Source organism: Anser brachyrhynchus (assembly GCF_964034855.1).
Source record: "Anser brachyrhynchus genome assembly, chromosome: 4".
NCBI lineage: Eukaryota > Metazoa > Chordata > Aves > Anseriformes > Anatidae > Anser > Anser brachyrhynchus.
The window spans coordinates 54,912,033-54,934,314 of NC_137698.1; the positions used below are offsets into that span (position 1 = coordinate 54,912,033).

A 22,282-nucleotide genomic window follows, 5' to 3' on the forward strand; every position below is an offset into this window, starting at 1 on the left:
AAAAAAATATATTTATATTCAGATTTGCATGTTACAATAGACTAAGAGAAGAGCATAATTGATGGTTACAGCAAGACTAACCAGAGAACTCATAGGGACATAGCAAAAGCTGAAGTAGAAATTCATTCCATATCAGTGCACCAACGTATTCAAAACAGTGAGTCTCAGACAAATTACTGCTCCATTTGACTTCACCCCACCTGGTTGCCCTGCTCTGCAAGATGTTTTGTTTAGCACTAAAATCTAAAACTGCACCAATAATGTGTTGCCTTCAAATAAGCATCAGAAACACACCACATCAGATCCAGACAGTGATGGAGGAAGTCAAAGTGGGTAAGGAAGATTTCAGAATTCAGTCTTTCTTCTCTGGCTTTAATAAGGTAACAACTCCTTGAGTCTTGAGGAAAGCTTACTTGCATATTATTCTAGACACTTTTTGGGTGTCCAGAATTTCCAGTGGCTCTGTTAAACAACCAACGCAGCAATCATACCTAGAACAAGTGAAACCTGCCAAGGATGGCAAAACAGGAATTGAAGGTACAGGAGAAAATACCAACTGATCTTTAGTAAAAGCAAGTAGGACTTTCCTTCCTCCTACCTAACCACCGTTTATTCCAAAATGACTCCCATTTGCTCCTGCTTTCTGAAAATGAAGTCTGCATGGGCCAGGAACTGGTATTTACGTTGAAAGTTGTCCAACAACCTATGGATGTTTGGTTACTGAACCATCTGAGCTCCTCTCAGTTCTTTGAGAGACTTCAGAGCCTTATCTAGGCTTGGTGTCAAGAAGCTCCTGCTCCTTAAAAAGTCAAGATAGTGCCACAGTCAACGAGACACTGGTGGTCATTGGTTTCTGCTGGGCTTTCTCACATTTAAGTTCTATTTTAGGAAAGAAAATAATCTACCTTACCTCCCTTGAAAAGTGGCCAACCTTAAGCTAAGCATGCAAATTCAGATGACAACACATATTATGAAATCACAAAATAATTTAAAGTGAAAGGGACCTCTGGAGAACATGCAGCACAACCTCCTACTCAGAAGGTACAGCTAGGCCACGCTGTCAAGTTTTCAATGTACCCAATGACTGAATGTCCACAAACCCTGGGCAACCTCTCCTTCAGTGCCCGACCACCCTTTTTTTTTTTTTTAATTTATTTTATGTAATCAAAGTTTCACACAACCCAACTTGTTTATGTTTTATCCTATCCCTGCACCATTCTCAGAAGAGATCTTTTTAGTCTTCTCTGTAAGCTCCCAACAGGTAGCTGAAGGCAGCAGTACAATCCCTCCTAAACATTTCTTCCTAAGGCTGAAGACACTTTTCTTGCTCAATTCAGTACCATCTGCAAAGCTCCTGTAGGCACAGTCTGTCCCACCATCCAAGTCATAAAAAGGACATTAAATAGCAGTGGCCCTAGTATTTAGCCTAGAAGGACATCAGCCACTTCTTGGACTTTGAACAACTGATCACACCTTTTGAACTTGGCATCTGGCCAATATATTTTTAAGATACCTTATTATCCACTGATATAGAGCTAAATAGGCAAGACAAACTCTAAGCAACAGGACCGTGTAGAGGTCCTAAAGAACAGGTATGCAACACAAGGGCTGATACACAGGGGTTTGTCACTCTGAGGCCACAAGGTGCTGACAGTCTTAAACTACGTGGCAGCAAAAACATTCCAAGTAAGACAACAGACCACCCAGGTGTAAAACCAGTCCCAATCTAACATCATTTTTGCAGCTGCAGCAACCAAAGGAGCAATTGCTGCTCTTTGATGCAAAAGAACTGCAATCATGGAAATGTTACATAGTATTGCTGCTAGTATCTTTTGTATTAATTAAAACAAAGTGACAGAATTATATATATATATATATATATATATAAATATATAACATACATAAAATCCAGAGGTTACTATTGTATGAAAAATTATTAAAGTCTACTTATTATTGCAAAAAAAAAATTTAAAGTCATAGTTTACAGACTATGAGAAGCATTCAATCAAACGTGAAATTTTCCTTTACATTCTTACTTTTCAAGTTCTTTTGGTTTAAACTTCCACCAAGTGTCCGGTTCGCGGAACATGACTTTGTATTTGAACTGCTGAGCCTGAATAAAACAGATATAAAACAGAACAAAAACACATCATCCATCTACAAAAAATGTACAACATGCATAGACTGCTTCTTTAAAGCTGTTTTTTATATTTTTCAGAACCAATTAAATATCTGGAATAACAAATTTTCTTTCACTGTTTCAATTCTAATTGTGTAAATGGAGACTTTAAAATTAAGTTTGTGCCATTATCCCAGTAAAAAAAAAAAAGTCTCTATTTGATATAATCCCTTTAATGTTCTACCTCCTCTGACTCAGGGCAGATTCAAGAGCACAGAGCATCTCCTCTTTCCAGGTGTGGTATGCATGTGTCTACACAGCCTCTTATACAGAAAATCTCAATGCTTACATTCAGACATTCAGAGCTGGCCAGATGCAAGCTAGTTCCAAACAGGCAATTCGGCTCTACTAACACAGCTAGAGGGGACAGCCTTCCTGACATCCTAGAAACTTGAGCAGGCAGCAAGTAAATGGCCCTTATAATCTGCACTAATGATGCAAGTAGACCATACATTTTTAAAAAGTAGCTTGTATTTCTCCTCATAATATATAGGAGGAAAAGAATCCAGTTTTCCACACAAAAATATATTTTTGCTTCTAAGTACAAAACACTCGGATTTGTCACCTGCAAACCAGGCCAGTTCAACACACAGGCATACAAACAATACAACACTGGGTAATATCATTCTATACAACACTTTTGACTCCAGACTTCCCTGCGGTACGAGAGCTAGACTGAGAAAGATAATCTCATTTTAAAACATGTTGACATAAGGGTCAGTAATCCCTTTTCATATTGATGAAATTATAATACTAACCAATGTAACATAAGGCTTCATCTCCCATGCTTGTATGTTTGTGTTGTCTATTATTATAGGAGAGATTCTCATTTCAAATGCTTCTTTGGCTGAAAGACACATGTACAAATGAATGTGATACAGTTAATTCTGTGATTAATAGAGTGGACATGTAACACTTATACTTCTCTAAATCCGTAATAATTTTTTTTAATAGATAATCCACAGTGATTAACCACTGAGTAAAGAACTCTTGCCACAACTTGATCTCTCTGTTCCAAGGCCCTCTTATTTTAGGAATTCCCCCCCATATGTAAAGCTACTGAGATATGACATTATTCTTTTGAATTAATAAATGCATGATAATCAAGGAATGAAAATGCAGATGTAAAATATGGCAAGATGACTAATCAATCAATAAATCAAACTAAAAAAAAACTACATGATCACCTTAAAGTGGACTTCTTTGTTGCATACAAAATTCTTGGCTTTATAACAGTCTTAAGAATAGTCCACTCTGTAAACTGTATAAAATATGAAAAATCAAAAGAATTATTGTAATTTTTAATACATAGTAATAAAATGTTTAGAATCACTAGCTTTGAGATACAGCACCATGTTTCTGTAGCTACGTTACAATGAGTCTGAACAATCAAAGTTATTGCTGAATCACGTGTTTCTTATTAACCCATTTTTCTACAGATTAGAAATTTGATAGTAGAAAAGTGATCATGATTCAAATTTAGCAAATAAATGCTTTAAGAGCTGTTTCTATGGAGAGCTTAGTGGGAGCCTCTATCAAAAAATACACTGATTATGGAAAAAATATCATTGTTTCTGTCTTGTTCTTACAAATATTTTAAATTTGCCAACATTTTAATGCTCAAGAGAAAAAAATAACCACGAGCAGGAAAATATCTGTGTAGGTGTTTTATTTGTATCAACATTCTCATTATTTATTGTATATGGATAAATAACCACTCAGCTTAATCTCAGAAAAAATATTCCCAGGAGATAGCACCAGTCACCACTCCAGAAATTGGATACAACCCAAAATACATACCACGATGAAATCTGAGGACAAAACAATCTTTTGACAAAACTGGTGCTCTCAATTGCAAAACACACAATGAACAGGTGATTTCTGAGTTTGTGCTCATACTCTTTTCCTACACACATCAAAAAGTAATTACAAGATGGGAAAAATGCTGATCCTGTGACACAAGCATTACAAGACAGGCAGCTTCTTCAACAGTACGCAAGCACTGAACTGTAAACAAGCAAGCTAGCCCCTTATTTATTTCTCACCTCGTTTCCTGTTCCAGTCATGTGCTTCCCCTAAGCAATCGGGATCATAATGGTATTGTCCATGTTTATAAAAGTAATCATCAGTACTAAGAATGACTCCACCTGGATTATCCTCCAGCAAAGTCCTGTGAAAGATCAAGAAGTAAGTAGTATTTCCCCTTCTCCTCCCCAGCCCTGCTATTTACTAACATACACGTCTTCAGTCTCTTGTCCAAAAGCAGCGTGGCTGATTATTTGGAACATAAGCAGCAAATTCAGATAAGGGATGAATCATCCTCCAAGCAAAGATGAACTATAATAATTTCCCTCCTTTTGCAAATGCTGGGTATATCTAGGGAAACCAGCTGATAGTTTCCCTACAAGTCTCATTTCAAGAAATCAGAGAGGTATTTTTCCATCTATATCTAGCGACATACGTTCACACTGCCAGATAAACGTGCAGTTTTAATTTCACCAAATATGTCAGATGCCAGCTAAAGGAGCCTATGTGTAATCTACGCTTTTGGAGAGTTAGAAAAGAAATCAAGGGGTCACCCTGAGACACTCAACACATACTACTTGCGCAAATTTTCTCAAAAGAATTCCGACAGTGGAAGGGAAATTTCTACCTATTGTATTTCCAACTATGTTACTGGAAGGAAACACATGAAGTTATTAGGGATTAGACAAACACAGTAGAGCTAAATGTTACTGTGAAGATTTACTCTGCTGGCGTAACTCTATTCCGGACCTCAGGCCAGTGAGTGACATTAAAACTTACCCCTCCTATTTTTATTTTCACCTGAGATCAAGCAGCTGGAAGTAACTCAGCTCTCTCCAATTATTATTACTCACAATGCTGTACATACAGCAGGACAATTAAGGTTTAATCATAACTATTTACAAACGTCAGAAAATTGTCTTTGCCTGCACTAAATCCTGTAGACAATTAAGCAACTTCTTTTATAAGCTCACAATATAGATGTTCTACCTTGCCAAATATGATTTTCCTGATCCTGGAACACCTCTGAGAAGAACAAGTACTTGACCTATAAGGTGCATCTTTTTTCTCATCATGTGACAAACAGGTGGTTGCTGTGCTTGCGAGAGGTTCAATTTTGAGTTTCTATCTTGATTTCCCCATACCTTCAGAGAAGGATTGCTATCCCAGGCATTTGAAACCGATGGAGAAGAAAAAAAAAGTCCTTCTTCCAAATTCTTATAGTCTGAAATAGGTCTCCACTGCCCTGGACTGGCAGCCACAGGAGTTACAAAGCTGTGGTTTCCACTGGAAGGGTAAAACGCAGGAGCCATGAGGTTCCAGTGTTGATGACTTTGACATGACGGCATAGAAAAGTTTGAGTCATAACCCTGCTGAGATTGCTGAAAATCTACAAGTTTTGGTGTTTTGAAACTGGATCTTTCAAGAGATGCCTTTGGAAGAGAAGTGCTCTGATGGCTGTTACAGGCAGTCATTACCTCTTTGTCCTGTTCAAAGCACTTTGAATTAGGATTTTCATTGACAGCTACTCCAAGTTCCAGAGGTCTTTGGGAGGACTCACCAGAAGCAGCAGTTTCACTTTTATGACCTGAAACAGTATCTTGTGCCTGATCAGGATTTCCACATGACATTTCTCCACTTGATTGTTTACAGGCTTCTGAAGCTACCTCACGGTGAACATGCATTTCTGACAAATCAGAATCTTCCAATACTTGTGCAAAAGTGTCTGATGCAGCTGGGGAGCTTGTCTGGATGCTCAGTTGGCTTGCTGGTGGCTGAGAACAGCAGAAGTTTTCTAAAACCTCATCATTTGTCCCTGTTTGCTGTGGAAAATGTAGGACATTGCAACCTGGACCAGATTCTTCCCACTGAGGAAATTCATTAAAGCCATCATGTTCACATACAATTTGGTCATTTGCAGAATTAGGCAATTCATCACTCCAGCTGTATCTCTGAAAGGCATTTTCTATTAAGGAATCCAGTTCTTCAGTCAGCTGCACATCAGGTGATAAGACCTTTTCTTTTTCTTCTCCAGAATTACTGTGTTCTGCAGTACTTTCCCCCATTCTTTGATTTGCAACAGATCTTTGCTGATTAACAAGAGCTAGGGATGATACTACTGAATCAAAACCTGAGATTTTTGAAGATACTGCTCCTTCGGCGTGAGTAGACAGCTCTAGCAGATAATCCATAGCATTTTCTACTGTTGAATAAGGTAAAGAAAATAAAGTGTGATCAACTGGAGCAACACAAGCTGATGTGAATGTAGTTTTTTACTTCAAGAAGTATTTATGATAACTAAAGAGACAATCAACGGAAAGTTCACCAATTCATCTATTACCATACCTTTTGCAACCCTCTCGACCTGTATCTCTTTAGAGGTAAAAGACAGAACTGAAAATAGACATATTGCAAAATAATAACATAATAAGCATTAAAATGACTAAGGAAACAGCGTCTAAAAATGACTGTGTTTAACTGGAAAAAAAAGCAATGAAGTCAGAGCTGGATGTTTAAATGGATACTTATTTCTAACCTACATGGTACAAGTGAAATAGTGTGAAATGAACTGAAAGACACTATTGAGAACTGAAGAGATACAAGTATAAAAATTGTTTTCATTATGGCTAGGCCCAAGTGAAAATGTCACAACTAATAGCCTGAAAAATCCAGCATCCACATTGAATCTTTGGAAAGCCACTAAATGGAGCACAGGTTACCTGTGATTAACGTTAACAAAAATGAAAACCTGGCACAAGTAGCATAAAATTAAAACTAAGCTTCTATTTTTCTGAAGTACAATGTAGCAACATGTCTGTTCAAGTCCAACTCTCTCTGCACAGAGGTACATGTTACATAAAATCTTCCTTGTCCTTCCATCTTCCCTACTATATGAGAGCAACTTACTATTATTCATACAAAAAAAAAGATTCTATTTTTTCAATTTTTAAACTGAACCTAAGTGTGTAAATCTTATTACACGAAAGCATGAATAACTACATCAATTCTTCTTTTCAAAGGAAAAATGATCATAGCAATAAATATGAGTGACCTATAAAGTTATAAATTCTATACAATTCAGGTAACAAAAACAGCAATAAAAGCAGCCCTTTTAATGGCTAAATTTCACACATATAAAGAATGCCAACCTCTACCTTCTTTGCAAATATTCTTAGAAAAATCTCAGCTAATCACATCTGACCGTATGAACACAGCTTGACTAATATGCTCCAAGCAATAGTTATTCCCTGGCCAAACAACACAGATGTTGCTGCTTCAACTGTACCTCCATTTTTAAAGCATACTGCACTACTGCAAATTACCAGTCTCAGAGAAACACTGTCAAACGTGGAGAATCGTGCACACAAAGAGCTATAAAATTTCAAAATATTATGACTCACCTACTCGTTAAAAACTAGACTCACAAAATATACTTGCAACACCCACACCAACTTTTTTGGTGTTGCCCTAGTTAAGAACTGTCTGCACATGGAACAAAACTAACACCAACTGTATTTTATTTACCTTTAAAATCACATTCAGACAGAACCATATAAACCACACTAGGATCCAAGTCAGAAAACATTTCTGACATGCTGTTGAAGAGCTCTTCCTTATTGACACTGTATGCTGCTTGTGACACTGAGAGGCTTGGGTCCCCTTGAAACACAGCAACAGCAGTTCCATTCTTCCGAGAGGGACTTCCACCAGTTTTCCTTCTCCGTGGCATTTTGTTTTCCAAAATCAGCTTGCTTTTTGTTTTGTTCACATGAGGCCAACAGTAACAAGCTTAGAAGTCACAAGAAACCTCTCGTAACCAGGATGTATACAAGAAGAGCAGACCTGGAAAGAAGAGAATCAACAACTTTTAATCTGGTCGCATTTCCATGTCCCCTGTTAAGACAGCTAGAAGATCAAGAAATACACAAGCGTCCAGAAATGCTTTTTCCAGAAGGATGCCTTTCTTCTTAGGCAGCCTTACTTCCCAACTAGCTAGCTATCCAATCCTTGTCTGGAAGAAAGAACAAATAAAGTTGAGTTTAAATGAAAAATCCAGAAAAGTAAGGGAAGCAATGCAAGGCAGACAGTTCAAAAGGACTCCTCTGCTAACATCTGCTGATGACCAGTTAACATCACGGAGAGTTTACATTCTGTTAAAAATTCAGAGCCTTTGCTTCTCTTACAAAACTATTGGAAAACATAGCATACACTTCCAAATCTTCCAGAAGTCCTTCAGAACATGACTATCTTTTTCCACTTTGGATATTTTAAGAGTAAACAGTTGAGGTTCTTCAGTATTCAGACACCAGAAAACATTGCCCAGACAGGCTGCAGAGTTGCCATCTCTGGAGATCTTCAAAACCTGCCTGGACTGAGCAACTGGCTCTAGGTGACGCTGCCAGAGCAGGTGGGTTGAACCAGATGACATCCAGAGCTGCCTTCCAACCTCAGCAATTTTGCGTTGCTTTTTTGTTGGTGTTGTTGCTTTTAACTTTTAAAAACATTTTGTAGCTTTATGAGCCATAAAAGTGAGAAGAGGCTCTGGTCCTCCCCCACTTCTTCCATGAAACCTTCAAATACTTCTAGTTAAAACATGATGGCATTGATAATAACAGCAATTACTGCACTAATCCTGTGTAGAAGAGGAAAGCAACTCTTAATTGAAATCCAAGCACAGAGTATAGTGTGATCTCAGCTCTTCCTTTATGTCAAATAACATTAAAGCTTTGTTGCGTTCTAGCAAAGCTCATAAACTCATTTATAATGTTTAAAGGGGTTATTCAGTAGAGTGGAAAACCTTGGTAAGGCTGAGAATCTGAAGTAAATTACAGCAAAGAATCACTATCTAGCAATAGCTTCTCTACCAGAGAAGTATTTAAAAGGAGGTAAACTGTTATATAAATTCTTATGGCTTGAGAGTGTAAGAAAAACAACTTCAGGATCCCAGGAGTCTCTACTGTATGTTTACGGAGTTCAGCTGAAAAATTAGATGGATGTCTGAAACAATGAAGAGGAAGTGTGAAAGGCATGACAATATACACAAAAAGGCAGAGGCAGCATTCCAAAAATAATGGAGAGATGACACTGGAAGATGCTAGCTAGCCAGACCGAGCTGGGACAATTGCAGATTTTTTTTTTCATTATACTCTTTTGATTTCTCTCTCTCTGATTAGCCATCTTTACACTGTTCTTTACTGTCACACACACAAAAAAAAATCAGACAAAATGATTTAAAAAGTCATGGTTTTCAAACTTGTTTTTCTATTTGATTCATCCTCCAGCCAGTAAAACAGGCTGAGACCTAACTTCACACAAGGTGTCAGTGCTAAAAAAAACGCTCCCCGCTAAAACTGGTTCGCTGACAAAGAAAAGTCCCTGCAAGGGAGAAAGCTATTCATGCACCTCGACATTACTGTACACCAAGAGACTTTAAGCAGAGCACTCCAAGAGTTGTTAATGTTTCATTTCAAGTCCCTTATAATGATCAGGCCTGCTGAAAAGCATGCTCTTTAGCTAGGACTTCTAACAACTGATTCCCTTACTTCACTATAGGATATTGCCTTCCCAACACACGTCCTGCGTTAGGCTGTGTATCACACAATATATCAGGATGCCTTACTCTTAGGGTCTAACAAAGCCCCATGCTTCAGTCTGCATCGATCTAAATGAGAAAAAAAAAATGTTTGTGAAAATTAATCACATACTTCCCATCACTTTATTCACCTTCATCTGTCATTCCAACAATACTTCCTCCTTTGTCAATATGCTACAAAGAACTCTGTGTTTCATAGGAAGAGATTTTGTTTGCATGAGCTACGATCATAATCCTTGCATTTACAGTAAGCTGCCAGTGCCATGGTCCAGAGATCTCAAAAACCTTTTCAAGGTATTACTACAAATCCTAAATATTATTACGGTGAAATGAGAAAAAAAAAAAAAAAAGAAAGCTAAAGTAAGGTATCATGGACAGTATCAGATATTTTGACAGAATGTCCTTCGTTTACCACTGTATTTTCAATGTAATTCCTGGACAGATTCCCAGACAATATCTCCTGTTGATATTACCAAGCATAATAAAAGTCTACAAAAATAGATGACCGCACACACACAAAGCCCACTGCACTCATTACAAAAGAGATGACGCAACTACACACAACTGAAAGGGAAAATTATTCACTTGTTTTTAAGAGCATAACCTGAACTTGAAATGGGATTTTATCTACAGACTTCTCTTTTCAGATATTCAAGATTCTCTTTTTAAAAACTAAAAAAGGGGAAATAATTTTGAATAACCCAATAGCTGGACTTGGGGGTCAGCTACATTTGTTGGTTCTGGCTAACATATAAATCAATTTGTAGTTTGCTGTGAATGGGGGCTTTTTTCCCCAAGATGTAAATGCAGTTGTAATACCAGAATGATTTAGAAGAGCGGAGCTGTGCTGAACACACTGAAGGAGGTTTCTAGACAATCAGCCAGAGGCTGCTATACACTCGGCAGTTCTGGATACCTCCTTCTGCACGCAGCCAATTAAAGCAAACAGCTGTTTCATTACAGCGCTGATGAAAAACAATATTCCTGTGGCAGTCTCGACTTCACCTTTACAAAAAAAAAAAAGAAAACCAACAAGCACCTCCTCAACTCACAGTTCTTCAGAAATACACATCTCCTGACATTAAGGATCTCTTCTCGACGTAATCCAGCTACCCCAAACGTGTAAAAATCTGCTTCTATGAGAATTACCTTCTTAATTAAGCAACCCTACAAACAAAAGAGAGATCAAGACACCGGCATTCTCTATAAAACAAGATGTTCAAACCCTAGAGAGATGTTGTAGACCTGTGAGGTCAGGGTGCTTTAATGTCATCATCTTTCTAGATGTCCAGAATTTATTTTTAATCACAGATTACGAGCCTCTGATGTTGCCTGTTTCAGTACCGCTACCCCTAAGGAGCTGGGTAGATGAACGAGACATTTCCAGGCACAGATACACACAGCCGAAGATCAGCAGCCACCAACAGGCAAACCAGTCACTACAAACACAGGCGAGCACCGATGTCATCACCCTAACACAACGCACCTTTTCCTTTTGTTTTACAGGTGGAACAACGAAGTGCAGAGAAGTGGCCGACCTTGCACAACATGGGGATGGACCAAAACGTCAAGTCTCAATACCAATGTCCAAGTAGCAACGTTCCTTTCCAGGGAAAGGAAAACCAACGGTTTCTTAAACTAGCTTTAAGGACGTGTTTGTAATTCTCTAGGAGAACAAAAGTAACATGACCACTGTTTCCAGTAAATACCATTATACAGAAGAGGAAAAACAAGTTGTTGGTTTTTTTCCCCTCTCAATTTTTTTCCACTCTCATTCTAAAATTGATAAACTAAGTATTACAGTCTTGGGCAAATAGCTAAGAAAATTCTTCCACAAAGCACGGAGTGGATTGAAATCACTGTAACTACTGCAAAGGAATTCCCTTGCAGACATGTTCCACAAGGTTCCATTTTATTCTCATTAATGCGATTGTCCTTAGAAAAAAAATAACCCAAACTAGCAGGAATATTATAGTCATCCGGGTCAGACTCCTCACATTGGGAAGGAAGGGGGATGACAACTAGACATGTTTTCAACACACTATTTTTAACTCTAGTAGGCATTAGAAAAGATTAAATAAACAAAGAGCTAAGTTAAACTAATACCAGAGCAGCCTTCCTGATACAAAATAAAAAGAGGAAAGAGAAGTTACTTCATGAAAGACGATGACTATGAAATGTTTTATGGAAAAAAACTTAATCATCATTAATCATCATCAGAACTTAATCACTTAATCAACCACTCCCAGCCTTGTGGTTATACTAGACACTAAGATTTGTTTCCTGCACTAAAGGTAAATTCCAGCCAAACAGCAGCAAAGGTATCTGTGAATTACATTTAAATCATTTAAGTCCTTTCCTACAATGCAGGTGAGTGAACAACCTATAGAACGGCTGAGAAAATAGAAACAGTGCTTATACTGAAAATTTTAGAGGTAGATTCATCATAAGCAGACACTTTAGGGTGAAATCCAAGTTCCAGCATAGGTAAAGCAAACGGTAACTTTAAGTTTTCCTTAGAAAGAATCAAAATATTCTCTCTTATGATACAATGCAAAGAACTCACAACCCTTAAAACCATCCAAAGAAAAATCTAAGTGGAAAAAAAGTCTCCAAGACCCTTCAAAAACAAACATTTTTTAAAAAAGGTAAGATTTCATTTATGCTAGGAAGTAAGTGCTAATACAGACTTGTCATACAGAAGCTATTAGCTCACTAAGGATACAAATGCATTTTTTGAAGTAAGCTAAAAGATACCAGTAATTTTTACACTGAAGCTATGTTAAATTTGTTCAGCTAAAGCTCATTTGTATTCCATAGCAAAAGCTACCAGTTCTGAGAAAGCAGAGAGGAATTTCTATGTATTGTTGAAGAACAGTATTTTTACAAAATCAAACAAAAGCTATTACAAAACAGCATCAAGCAGCATCTGACCAAAATTTAGGAGAAGGAAAAATCTCATAGACTTCTCAAGTCTAAGGCTTGAGACTTGCATTATTGTCTAATTTTCAGTATAATGTGAAAATGAATATACAGTTGTTGAATAAAGGTCTGAAGAAAGCCTGAGATATCTCATACTTCTTTCATACCTGGATGTCTTCTTAGAAACCATGCACTGTGGCTTGCATTTTCAAGATGTGCCCAAATTCTTCAGAACATCAGACTGACTGCAAGTCATATTATACATATAATCTCAAATATAGGAAGTGAAGGAAAAAGGCAGTATTCAACAACAGACAGAACACAGGCACTGAAGCAAGAAATATACTGAACTATTTTAAGTGAGTTAGACAGTGGATACCAAGGTATTCACAAAGCTCCTTAAATCAGAGATACTGCACTGAGAAACAATCAGCAGTAAATGTAATTTTTTCAAAGTCATTATGAGAATTTGTTTTGGAAGCAGATACACCAGAAAAATATTCTAACCGCTGCTCTAGATTTACCAAAATCATTCAGCAGCATGGCTTCTGGTTTGACCAAGATCAAGCTCAAATGACAAATAAGCTATCAGTATTACTTCACTGCCTTTTTTAAGGGCAAAGGAAGCCTCCAGCCTTGACACAAGGCAACTTTCAGCCAATATGACCAAAGCCGCTCATTTATGTGTCTTTAAATTTCTCTGATCAGTTTAAGGAAGTTAACTCCATACACATAAACAAAGGTTGGTTTTGTTTTCTTATTCCCCACAAAAATTTAAATTTCAAATTGCACAGAATATTTATCATGCGATGTTCATTTGAATCTTCTGGCTCTGAAAAAACACACACAGGTACTGACATTCTTAAGAATGAAAAAAAAAGACCTTTATTTAAATTCAAATAAAATAATACTGCCATAAAAACTTACATTTTCAGGTTCACCGAGTTGCCCCGCAGTGGGTCCCTTCTCATCTTTCCAAAAGCACCACTGGTGTCATATTTAATAAAGATTTGAAGTTTTTAAGAAAATATAATAAACTCTTCTGTCAGGAAACCATACTGTCAAATGTACAAATTAGACATCAGTAGAAGTGGGTGCTCCCTCCTGACAAAGGAATCATCAGAACACAAATTAAAATTAGTATTTTGCTCACAGAGCATGCACCTTTAAGTAGTTTTAACACTGAGCAACACTTTTTTTTAATAGATTAAGTATGCCTAGCATTTTACTGGTAAAGCACACAACATGACAAGTTGAACTCAAATATCAAGTGTAAGTTTTGCCAAGGACAGGAACACCTACTTGATTTCAGCTACAAATTTCTTACCTAACAAAGCTGACTTACATCAGGTAAGGAAATAACATAACGACAGCAGAATGAATTTGGAATAAAAGTAAGTTTCCTTACTTGTCATTCCATTTGGTTCTTCACAACAGTTCCTAACCATCTTGAAAGTGTTTATATATCCATGCTGGTCAAGAAAAGCTTTGTTCCATCACGTGGGGAATAAGGCAACATAAACCTAGTACAACAAAAACAGAATACATTGCTTTTAGATACACCATTAATTTGCAACGCTCCACCAATGTTAGGTGCTCGTTGAAACACCTAAAAACTCCAAAACCACTGGGTCCACACTGAAGATGTAAGGTTTATTCAAAGCCTGACTTAATTCTGGTGTACACATTAGCCTAGAACACCTAACAGCAGCCAGGTTTTCCAACCAAACAAAAATAAATTAAAAAGAAAAGAAGAAAAAAAGAGAATACACAGCTAAACCACATAGGGAAATTTAAACAAATATTCTGTCATGCTCCTAATACAACAGGTGGATGGCTCAATTACTTTGTAGGAGTCTTTTCAAGAGACTGGGAAACTCAACTCACCTCCCATTTTGCATTTAACCACACTCCACTGCTCCAAAGCGCTAAGAATTGTCATCTAAACATACACAACACTTCACCTAAGCAACACCTTGACCTTTTTGATCCAAGTTTACAAAACAAAGGACAGGTTGGAGGCAGAGAACACTATTCACCCCACTCTCCAACACATGGCTTCACCAAATTTGTGCTGAACTACAAAAGCCACTCCAGGAAAGCCCGAAAAGCTGTTCAGCAATTTTACAGAACACTGCAGCTCTGAAGAGAGATTCAGTCTAGAAGGGGAACAGAAAGGCCAAAATGTACCTGATGGCAGTGCGACACTACGTTGTTTCCATTACTCACATTTCCGCTTTCTCTATCAGGCCCTGCTAATAAATGCATTAAAATGCAAAGGTTACTTCCAGATTTGTTCTCTTGCATTTTTTGTATTTTTAAGTCTCATAAATGGAGCAAAACAAGTATTTAAGTACAAGCACAAGAGAAAAAAAGCAGCTAATCAAATCAAACCCAACCACTGTACTCTCTAATTCTGTCTATACAACACAAAACTTTTCATTTCAAAGTTCAGTCCCCTGTCAAAAAACAAGGTAGAAAAGGGAAGAAGAAAAGGAAATGCCTGCCAGCAGATTTTTCTCAATAAGCCTAGGAGTAGCAAAGGAGACGGTTTGTGAGCCTTCTGCATTCTTTCATTTCTGACAGCAGCCAGTAACAGAACAGGACTCTCAAATGCTTTGTTATTTAACGTCAAGATCTATACCCAGCTAGAGACCAAAGTGCTTTTAAAATAACCTTAAACTATCTTTTCTGCTCTCTTCCTTCTCCCACGCAGCGTAATTTTCACAGCGTGTTCAGAGGGCTTTATCTACTTCAGGTTTCAACTAAGGTCCTCGTTTTCTCAGAAAATTCAGCCAAAGTGCAAGACACTGCCTCACACGTCCTGATGCGAGCCGCTCTGCTGGGGCATCTTCTCCGCTCCCGTGATTTTTGAGCCTTGCATGTGGCCTGCACCACAGACAGGTTCTTCTTCTCAGAAGCTGCATCTTGCTCTGAGTAAGAAACAAAAGCTTTGCCCATTGAATACGAAGTTTGAGAGTGCAGGAACAGCCCGGGCTCACGCGAAGCAGGTGATGGAGAAGTAACCACAAGTCTAGGAGGAGCGGGGCCCTGCTCGCTAGGACGCGCTCCCAGGCTCTTCTCCACGTGGCTCGCCAGGAGGAGGGGAAGCTAACGCACAGCAGCAGTCAGCCCGTGCTTGACAGGTGACAGAATCTGTCCAACACCACACCGCACTGTGTCCTTTGAAGCTGGGAAGCTGCTCTTGCCAGAGGCCCACCGACAGGTGAGCATGGAGGCCGGTCAGCTGGGCGCGGCGGGACAAGGAGACACGGGACAGGCCCAGCCCCCAGCAAGCACAGCCTCACGCAGCACATCTCTCGTTCAGAACAACTGTCTTTGTACACCTCTTTCACTGGTGTTTCCCCTGTCACCAGTGAAACCAGATTTCTCGCAGCTGAGCACTCTCACTGCCAGCTTTTCTAGAAGCCAGATAAGGACAGCTCACAGAAGACCTCGGGTATTCTCACCGCTCATCTGTATTCCCCCACGCTTGTTAAATGTCTCCACAGGACCCCAAACACCTTCCTCCTGCAAAAGGTCAAAGCCTGGGATATGGCAAAACCAAGGAGCCTTGGGATGACAAAGGGTGCAGATACACAGCCTGATGGGCTAGAAAAGCAACAGGGAGCTGTCCTCCTTGATTAGGTACAGAGGGTTGCTTGGTTGGTTGTTTCTCAGAAAGCAGTGACAGTACCTGCAAAATGTCTTTCCGGCCCTAGGAGAGCCGAGAGATACCAAATCCTCCTGTGGCTTCCCTCCTACGTCCTTTGGTAGCCTCCCACACAGCGCACAGCCCTGCTGAAGGTCAGGGGTCCTCTGCCAAACTCGATTTGGGGAGGAAGGCCTCCATGGGGCAGAGCTCTCCAAAAACCTGGCAGCCCCCAGTGCAGACCCCAGGCAGCTTGGCAGCTTTGCCATGAGCAATGTCCAGGCTCCAGAGCAATGCAAAGGGCTGGAACTAGTGAGACCAGACCACTGGTTATGTCAGGGCTCCTGCAGTTAGTACTGCCGCTTAAAATTGCATTCCTGTTTTGTGTTACAAAATAGGGAGATAGAGAGGAATATTTGGAAAGAGAAAATTCCTGCCAGATGGAGCTGCAACTTGTTCACATCGTGTTTCCGGAGAGCCTGTCCCACAGTCAGGTTGAAGGGCAGTGAATAAAGGTAACACCTCTCTGTAGAACTGCAGTTCTTCTGCGCTACAGAATTTCCTTGCACATCCTCCCCGGCTGTACTTTCATACCTTCCTGCGAATGGCCTTCATGGAGGCAGCACTGGCTGGAATTCATAATTCAAGACTTGGTGTCTCTGAACTGCTGGAATGGTTTGTAACCTTTTGTAAGTTGCGACTCTAGTAAGATCTAACTAAGAAGCTAACACGTAGTTTAATGCACGAAGTATTTGTGACTGTTAAAAAAAAAAAAGGAAAATAAAATAAATCTGAGCAAGACTCTTCCTAATGAGGTTAACATCATCCATGTTTCCATTTTTTATATGGATCTCTTTTTTTTTTTTTTTTTCTGTGACTGAGACCTGGACAAATAATAAGCTTTTATTTTAGTACTCGGAGAACCAGTGAAAGGGCATCAGCAAGGGTAAGGACCGGTTCCATCAGGATGAGATGGCATTGGAAACAAGAAGTACTACTGAAGATCACAGGTGCTGCTTATTATTATTGGCATACACATGCAGGTGGCCTCATGGAGGAATGGAAAGCAGAACATTTAAAGAATACTTATTTAGAGTTTTCTGTGCTGGCAGCAATCAGAACTGGCAACAGATGCAAATGCCACTTCCCCAAATTTTGACTTGCTTTAGCTATTGATGCAAATGAAGACAGGTTTACTTAATATTTCTAGTTGCTGCTGGAACTCTAAACGCAGCTGAGAGCAAAAGGAAGTGGCTGACAGAGATTCAGATTCCAGAGCATGGATCTCCAGATGTATGCAGGCATCTAACAGGGTTTCCGCAACGTTACCAGGTCCTGGTGCTTCCACGTACAAAGGCTTCTCAGCTCCACAACTTTCCCTTGCATCTACTACACAGAACAAGTCGACAGTAGCACCATCCAACCTATTTCCTGCAACATATTCTCTTGCTACCCGAAGGTCCACTTAAGTCCTTCAAGTCTATGAGGCAGACAGTGCTGCACTCTGCGGGTCCCCCGGTGCCACAGCTGAGTAATGGATCCATACAGTTCCCAGTTCTGCAACTCCAAATGAAGGTTTGTTGCACACTGTGATAAAACAGAAGCACAAGAAGTCTTTGGACATGGGAAACAAAGATACGTTCAGGTTTGAAGAAAGCATTTGCAAGAACAGGGCACTGATGAGACCGTCACTGCTGGAGCCTCAGAGCACGAGGTGTGCCGGAACATCAGCCAGATTTTTCACCCACGTGTTATCTAGTAACCAGTAGCCTCACAAAGTAGAGTCCACAATAGGAAGCTGAATAGGGAGGTTGGAGAAAAGCACAGAACAGTTTATGAAATTTGATGGTGGCCCACATACAACAGCAATGTGAGTACCACTTCAAAGTAACTCCCAAACAAAACGTACTACAGTGACCTGTAGCACACTTCACACCTATTCAAGGTGCACAACAACTTAGAAAAGAAAGCAAGAAGCCAAACAACATTAGGAAAGCAAGACAGGAATGAGAACAGCTTATTCACAAAGACATCCTAAATACTTTCTAGGGAAGAAGAAATCCAGCCCATCAGGTCCTAAGCTGGAAACTACATTACACAGCTCCATCAGTACAATTACATCTTCTTCATATGTTCGAATGTACTTCTATTTCTGAAGCCACCAGGCCAGTTGAACACAGCACATACGCAGCCATTATGCAGCTATTAGAAAGATGAAGACTATTTTCAGCTTAATGTAAACCCACAGACACATGACCTCATCCTCGTCCAGGTACATCAACAAAAAGCTTACGGCCTCCAAATGACTGTCACTACTTCCTTGGCAGAGACCTAAACCTATCGATTTACCTTCAGAAAGTAGTTCACATGAGTTTACCTTACATGACTGAAAAACATCAGCCAGCTCGATTTAAATACTTTTAACTAGTGGGTTGAGCTAACACAGACCACTTTTGAGACAGAACACGGATCAGTTACATAAATCAACCCACCAGTAGATCAAAATCCCCAGTGGAGCCATGAGAAGAAGCAGCTAGCAAACTTAGCTTCTTCCACAAGCACAGCTGGATTTAGGAGAAAATATCGGCGTATGGCCTTACTTAATTGCGAGAAGCAGTGTCACTGAAGACTAATTAACACCCTACCGACATTTTTATAGTAGCAGGGCCTCTGTAGTAAAGATGATGGCAGCAACTTCCTAAAACCCAAGAACTAATTGAGCATAGAAAACTCAAGAAAATGTAAAACCCAAGAATTAGTTAGTTCAGCAACTTCTACTAGCACTCAATTCACGCATAGGTGAACTTCATTTAAAATAATAAGACTGATTATTTCAGCCATGTAGCTACAGATCAGCACACAGGGAGGAGTCCAAGATGACAGACCATGAAGGCCTCAGAACTACAACCTCCCTGACTTCCTATCACAATGTATTTACACACAAAGACAAGACGACAAGTTGAGTGTCTTTTGTAAAACTGACAAGATCACAACTAAGGACTCGCCTACACCATAAAGTGAAACAGCTACGAACAAGCCATGGATGTTCCCCCACACCATGCCTAGGCTAACATCTTTGTCATGTACTGTTGCACTTTCACATCTCTAACACCAAGAATCTCACTTCCCTCCTACATCAGCGCCTTCCCCAGCTGAAAACCTGTAACATTAAAACAACAGAGGGAGAGTCCTCTAAAAATTAAAAATAGTATAGAGAAGGCCACAAAAAAACACCTAATGTCATAGTTTAATAAATAAATAAGAACACACAACAGGAAAAAGCCTATAAGGAAGAAATTAAAGGATTTTCCAGATGTGCTTTGATGCTGGCTCATCACGTGGGTCCTGCCGACAGCAACAAGAACTACTGCAACTTGAAAGCGCTGCAAACCCATGACCCACACCAGCCCTGCCCTACTAATGGTGACTGTACCCCCATGAATCAGGGCTAAACCTGTTATTACAAATGTATCCCACACTTGATTTTTTTTTCTGCCCTTTTGCAATTTGCTTCAGGTTTACATCCTGACCTCAGGCTCCCCAGTCACATCCTATGACAAAGTATCTTCAGCTTTTATTTGAGCGAAAGGTGAAACAGACGAAGAGATGGAAATCTCAAAACCTTTTGGAGGATTTGAGCTTAAGCTCCATATGAATTATTCTCATCTTTTAACCGCATGGCCCTACTGAAAGCTTCATTAGACTTGAGATGGGTGCTCAACTTTGGTAAGAGTTTGTGTCAAAACACTGTAAGCATCTCTTAGAGTCAAAGTGTTCTTAGTCGTTTAGAACAGGACTTTTAAAAGTAACATACAGAAAAAGAGTACTTTTTTTCTCTCGTTTTAACCCGGGCTCCTCTGAATTCCCAGTGACCTTATGGCACTTGGTGCGAACTGTAGACCACATCCAAAATACCTGGGAACACCACGCTACACAGGACGTGCCTTAAATAACTACACGGTAAACGTGGTCCGGCAGTTTCCAGCCGTTCAGCACAAGCAGTCCTTCCGAGCACTAAAAACCTTTTGCTTTCCTTTTGCACTGGGCGGATTTAACTCGCAGGGCTCTGCATTTCAGTGATGTTTTTATGGCCTACGCTGCACCGCATGGGGGGGAAACCCTTCCTCCAGCGGCCGGGGCGGACACGGAGGCCGCGGCCCTTCCCTTTCCAAGTCTGTGGGGTGAAGGGGCCGGTGTCTCCCCGAGGAAGACCGACGGCGCTCGGCGACCGGAGCCCCCGGAGCAGCGGCCCCGGCCCGCAGGCGGAGCTGCCCGCCGCCATTACCGCTCCCCGGGGCTCTCCTCACCGGGCACCCGGCCCCTTCCCCTTCCTCCCCGGCAGCGCCCAGCCCCGGCCAGCGGGCGGCTCCCACCTCCGCCGCCTCCCTCCCTGCCTGCCTGCCTCCCTCCCGGCCGCGGCCGCGCGGTGCCGGGCCCCCTCCGGCAGCCTCCCCGCTCCCGAAATGGCGGCCGGCCGGCGGCGGCGGGCAGCGCAGCCCCGCGCCCTATCGGCAGCAGGGGGAGGGCGAGGCTCCTCCCCGGCCCCGCCGCTCCGCGCCGGACCCCGGCGGCCCCTGGTTACCTCCCGCCGCTCGGCTCCCTCGCTCCTGCCGGCCGCTGGGGCTGCGGGGCTGCTCGGCGGCGGCGGCGGAGGCAGGGGGAGACGGGGAGGCTCCGGCGGAGCGTGCGCCGCGGGGCCACAGTGCCGCTCTCCGACCGGCCGGGGAAGGGCAGCCGGGAGGAGGCTCCGCGCCGCCCTCTCTCTCCCCCCCGGCCTCCCCTGCCGGGCCCCGCAGCGCCGCCTCGGAGGCCGGGCTGGACGCGGGAGGCTGCAGCCGGGCTCCGGGCACAGCCCTGCCTCCTGCCGGCATCCGCCGTGGCTCCCCGAAACGCGGGGGGAATCGGGGCTCGTCCCCCGCAGTCTGCCGCTTGCCGGCTTGTTGAGGCGGGCGGCCACAAAGCTGCTCCCAGGGCTTCCCGTGTCAGCCGTGTCACGGTTGTCCCGTGCCCTGCTGGTATGGCAAAACTTACCAAAAACCCTCCCTACAGAGGGCATGGCACCGGCGGCGGGAGGTAGGCCGGCTTACCAAACCGTCGGAGATTGAAGAGGTCGACGAGGGTTAAATCTATGAGCCATGTAGTGACCGGCTCCAAATTTCTAATTAAAAAGAAAGCGAATGTTTATCTTCTGATGCCCTATTTTACTACGCAGTTTCTAAGGCCACAGCAAAAGAGCCTTGAGCGCAGCCTGGCAGGATGGAGGGGTTCTGCAGGCTGATCCCGGAGGATAAATGGTGTCAAGAAGCCAAGTTTCTTGAGGAAATGGGGGAATCTGGTGGGATCTGGCATCTGTGATTGCAGTGGAGGAGGGTATGAGCTGCGGGAGGAGTAGAAGAGAAACTGATGAGAGGTTTTCATTACCTGCAGCAAGCAAGGAATGTTTGGTGGAGATAGATGGTGGCAGATTATGGAAAGATGAAAATAGAGAGACATGCTTCTGACAGACTGGGATGATGATGAGCACCTCTTAAACTGGAACCGCCGTGAAGAGAGCAAAGCACCCGAGCTGGAATTTTGAATGCATCAACAAAAGGGACAAAGCTCTTTAGAGAAATTCAAGAGGTTCTACTGGGAAACTTTTATGTGATTTTATATAAGTTTGATGATCCAAGAAATCTGAGGTTCAACAAAAAGCCATTAAAATACAATGGGAGAATCGCTGATGAAGTTTACCCGCTACTGACTGCTAAGAAGGGCGCTCCATTACAGGGCCACAGGCTTCCTGCCTCCTCGCCTGTCCGAGCAAGATAACAGGAGGGGCTCCCTGCCCTTTCACTCGGTTCCAAGCTGGAGACAGGTGTTCCTCACGCCCCCCTTTGTCCCTTCCCCACACCTCTTTGTTTCGAGACGC

The 22,282-nt window shown here is 41.5% G+C and overlaps 1 protein-coding gene across 3 annotated transcripts in view; it reads right to left on the minus strand.

Moving 5' to 3' along the window:
- The window catches only part of N4BP2 (NEDD4 binding protein 2), a 41,777-nt gene extending 20,391 nt beyond the window's left edge, over positions 1–21,386 (minus strand). Inside the window, exons 1-9 of one of the 3 annotated variants that reach the window (XM_080590774.1) lie at positions 20,954–21,385; positions 14,128–14,242; positions 13,647–13,823; positions 12,887–12,964; positions 7,730–8,047; positions 5,195–6,407; positions 4,225–4,349; positions 2,938–3,026; positions 2,037–2,113 (exon numbers count right to left, since the gene is read on the minus strand). In XM_080590774.1, coding sequence (XP_080446900.1) covers positions 2,037–2,113; positions 2,938–3,026; positions 4,225–4,349; positions 5,195–6,407; positions 7,730–7,934 — 1,709 coding nt within the window. In that variant the 5' untranslated portion in view covers positions 7,935–8,047; positions 12,887–12,964; positions 13,647–13,823; positions 14,128–14,242; positions 20,954–21,385. Of the gene's footprint in view, positions 1–2,036; positions 2,114–2,937; positions 3,027–4,224; positions 4,350–5,194; positions 6,408–7,729; positions 8,048–12,886; positions 12,965–13,646; positions 13,824–14,127; positions 14,243–20,953 lie in introns of all 3 variants that reach the window. The other 2 variants (XM_080590775.1, XM_080590773.1) reach the window with 2 other exon arrangements.
- Between the last annotated feature and the right edge of the window lie 896 nt (positions 21,387–22,282).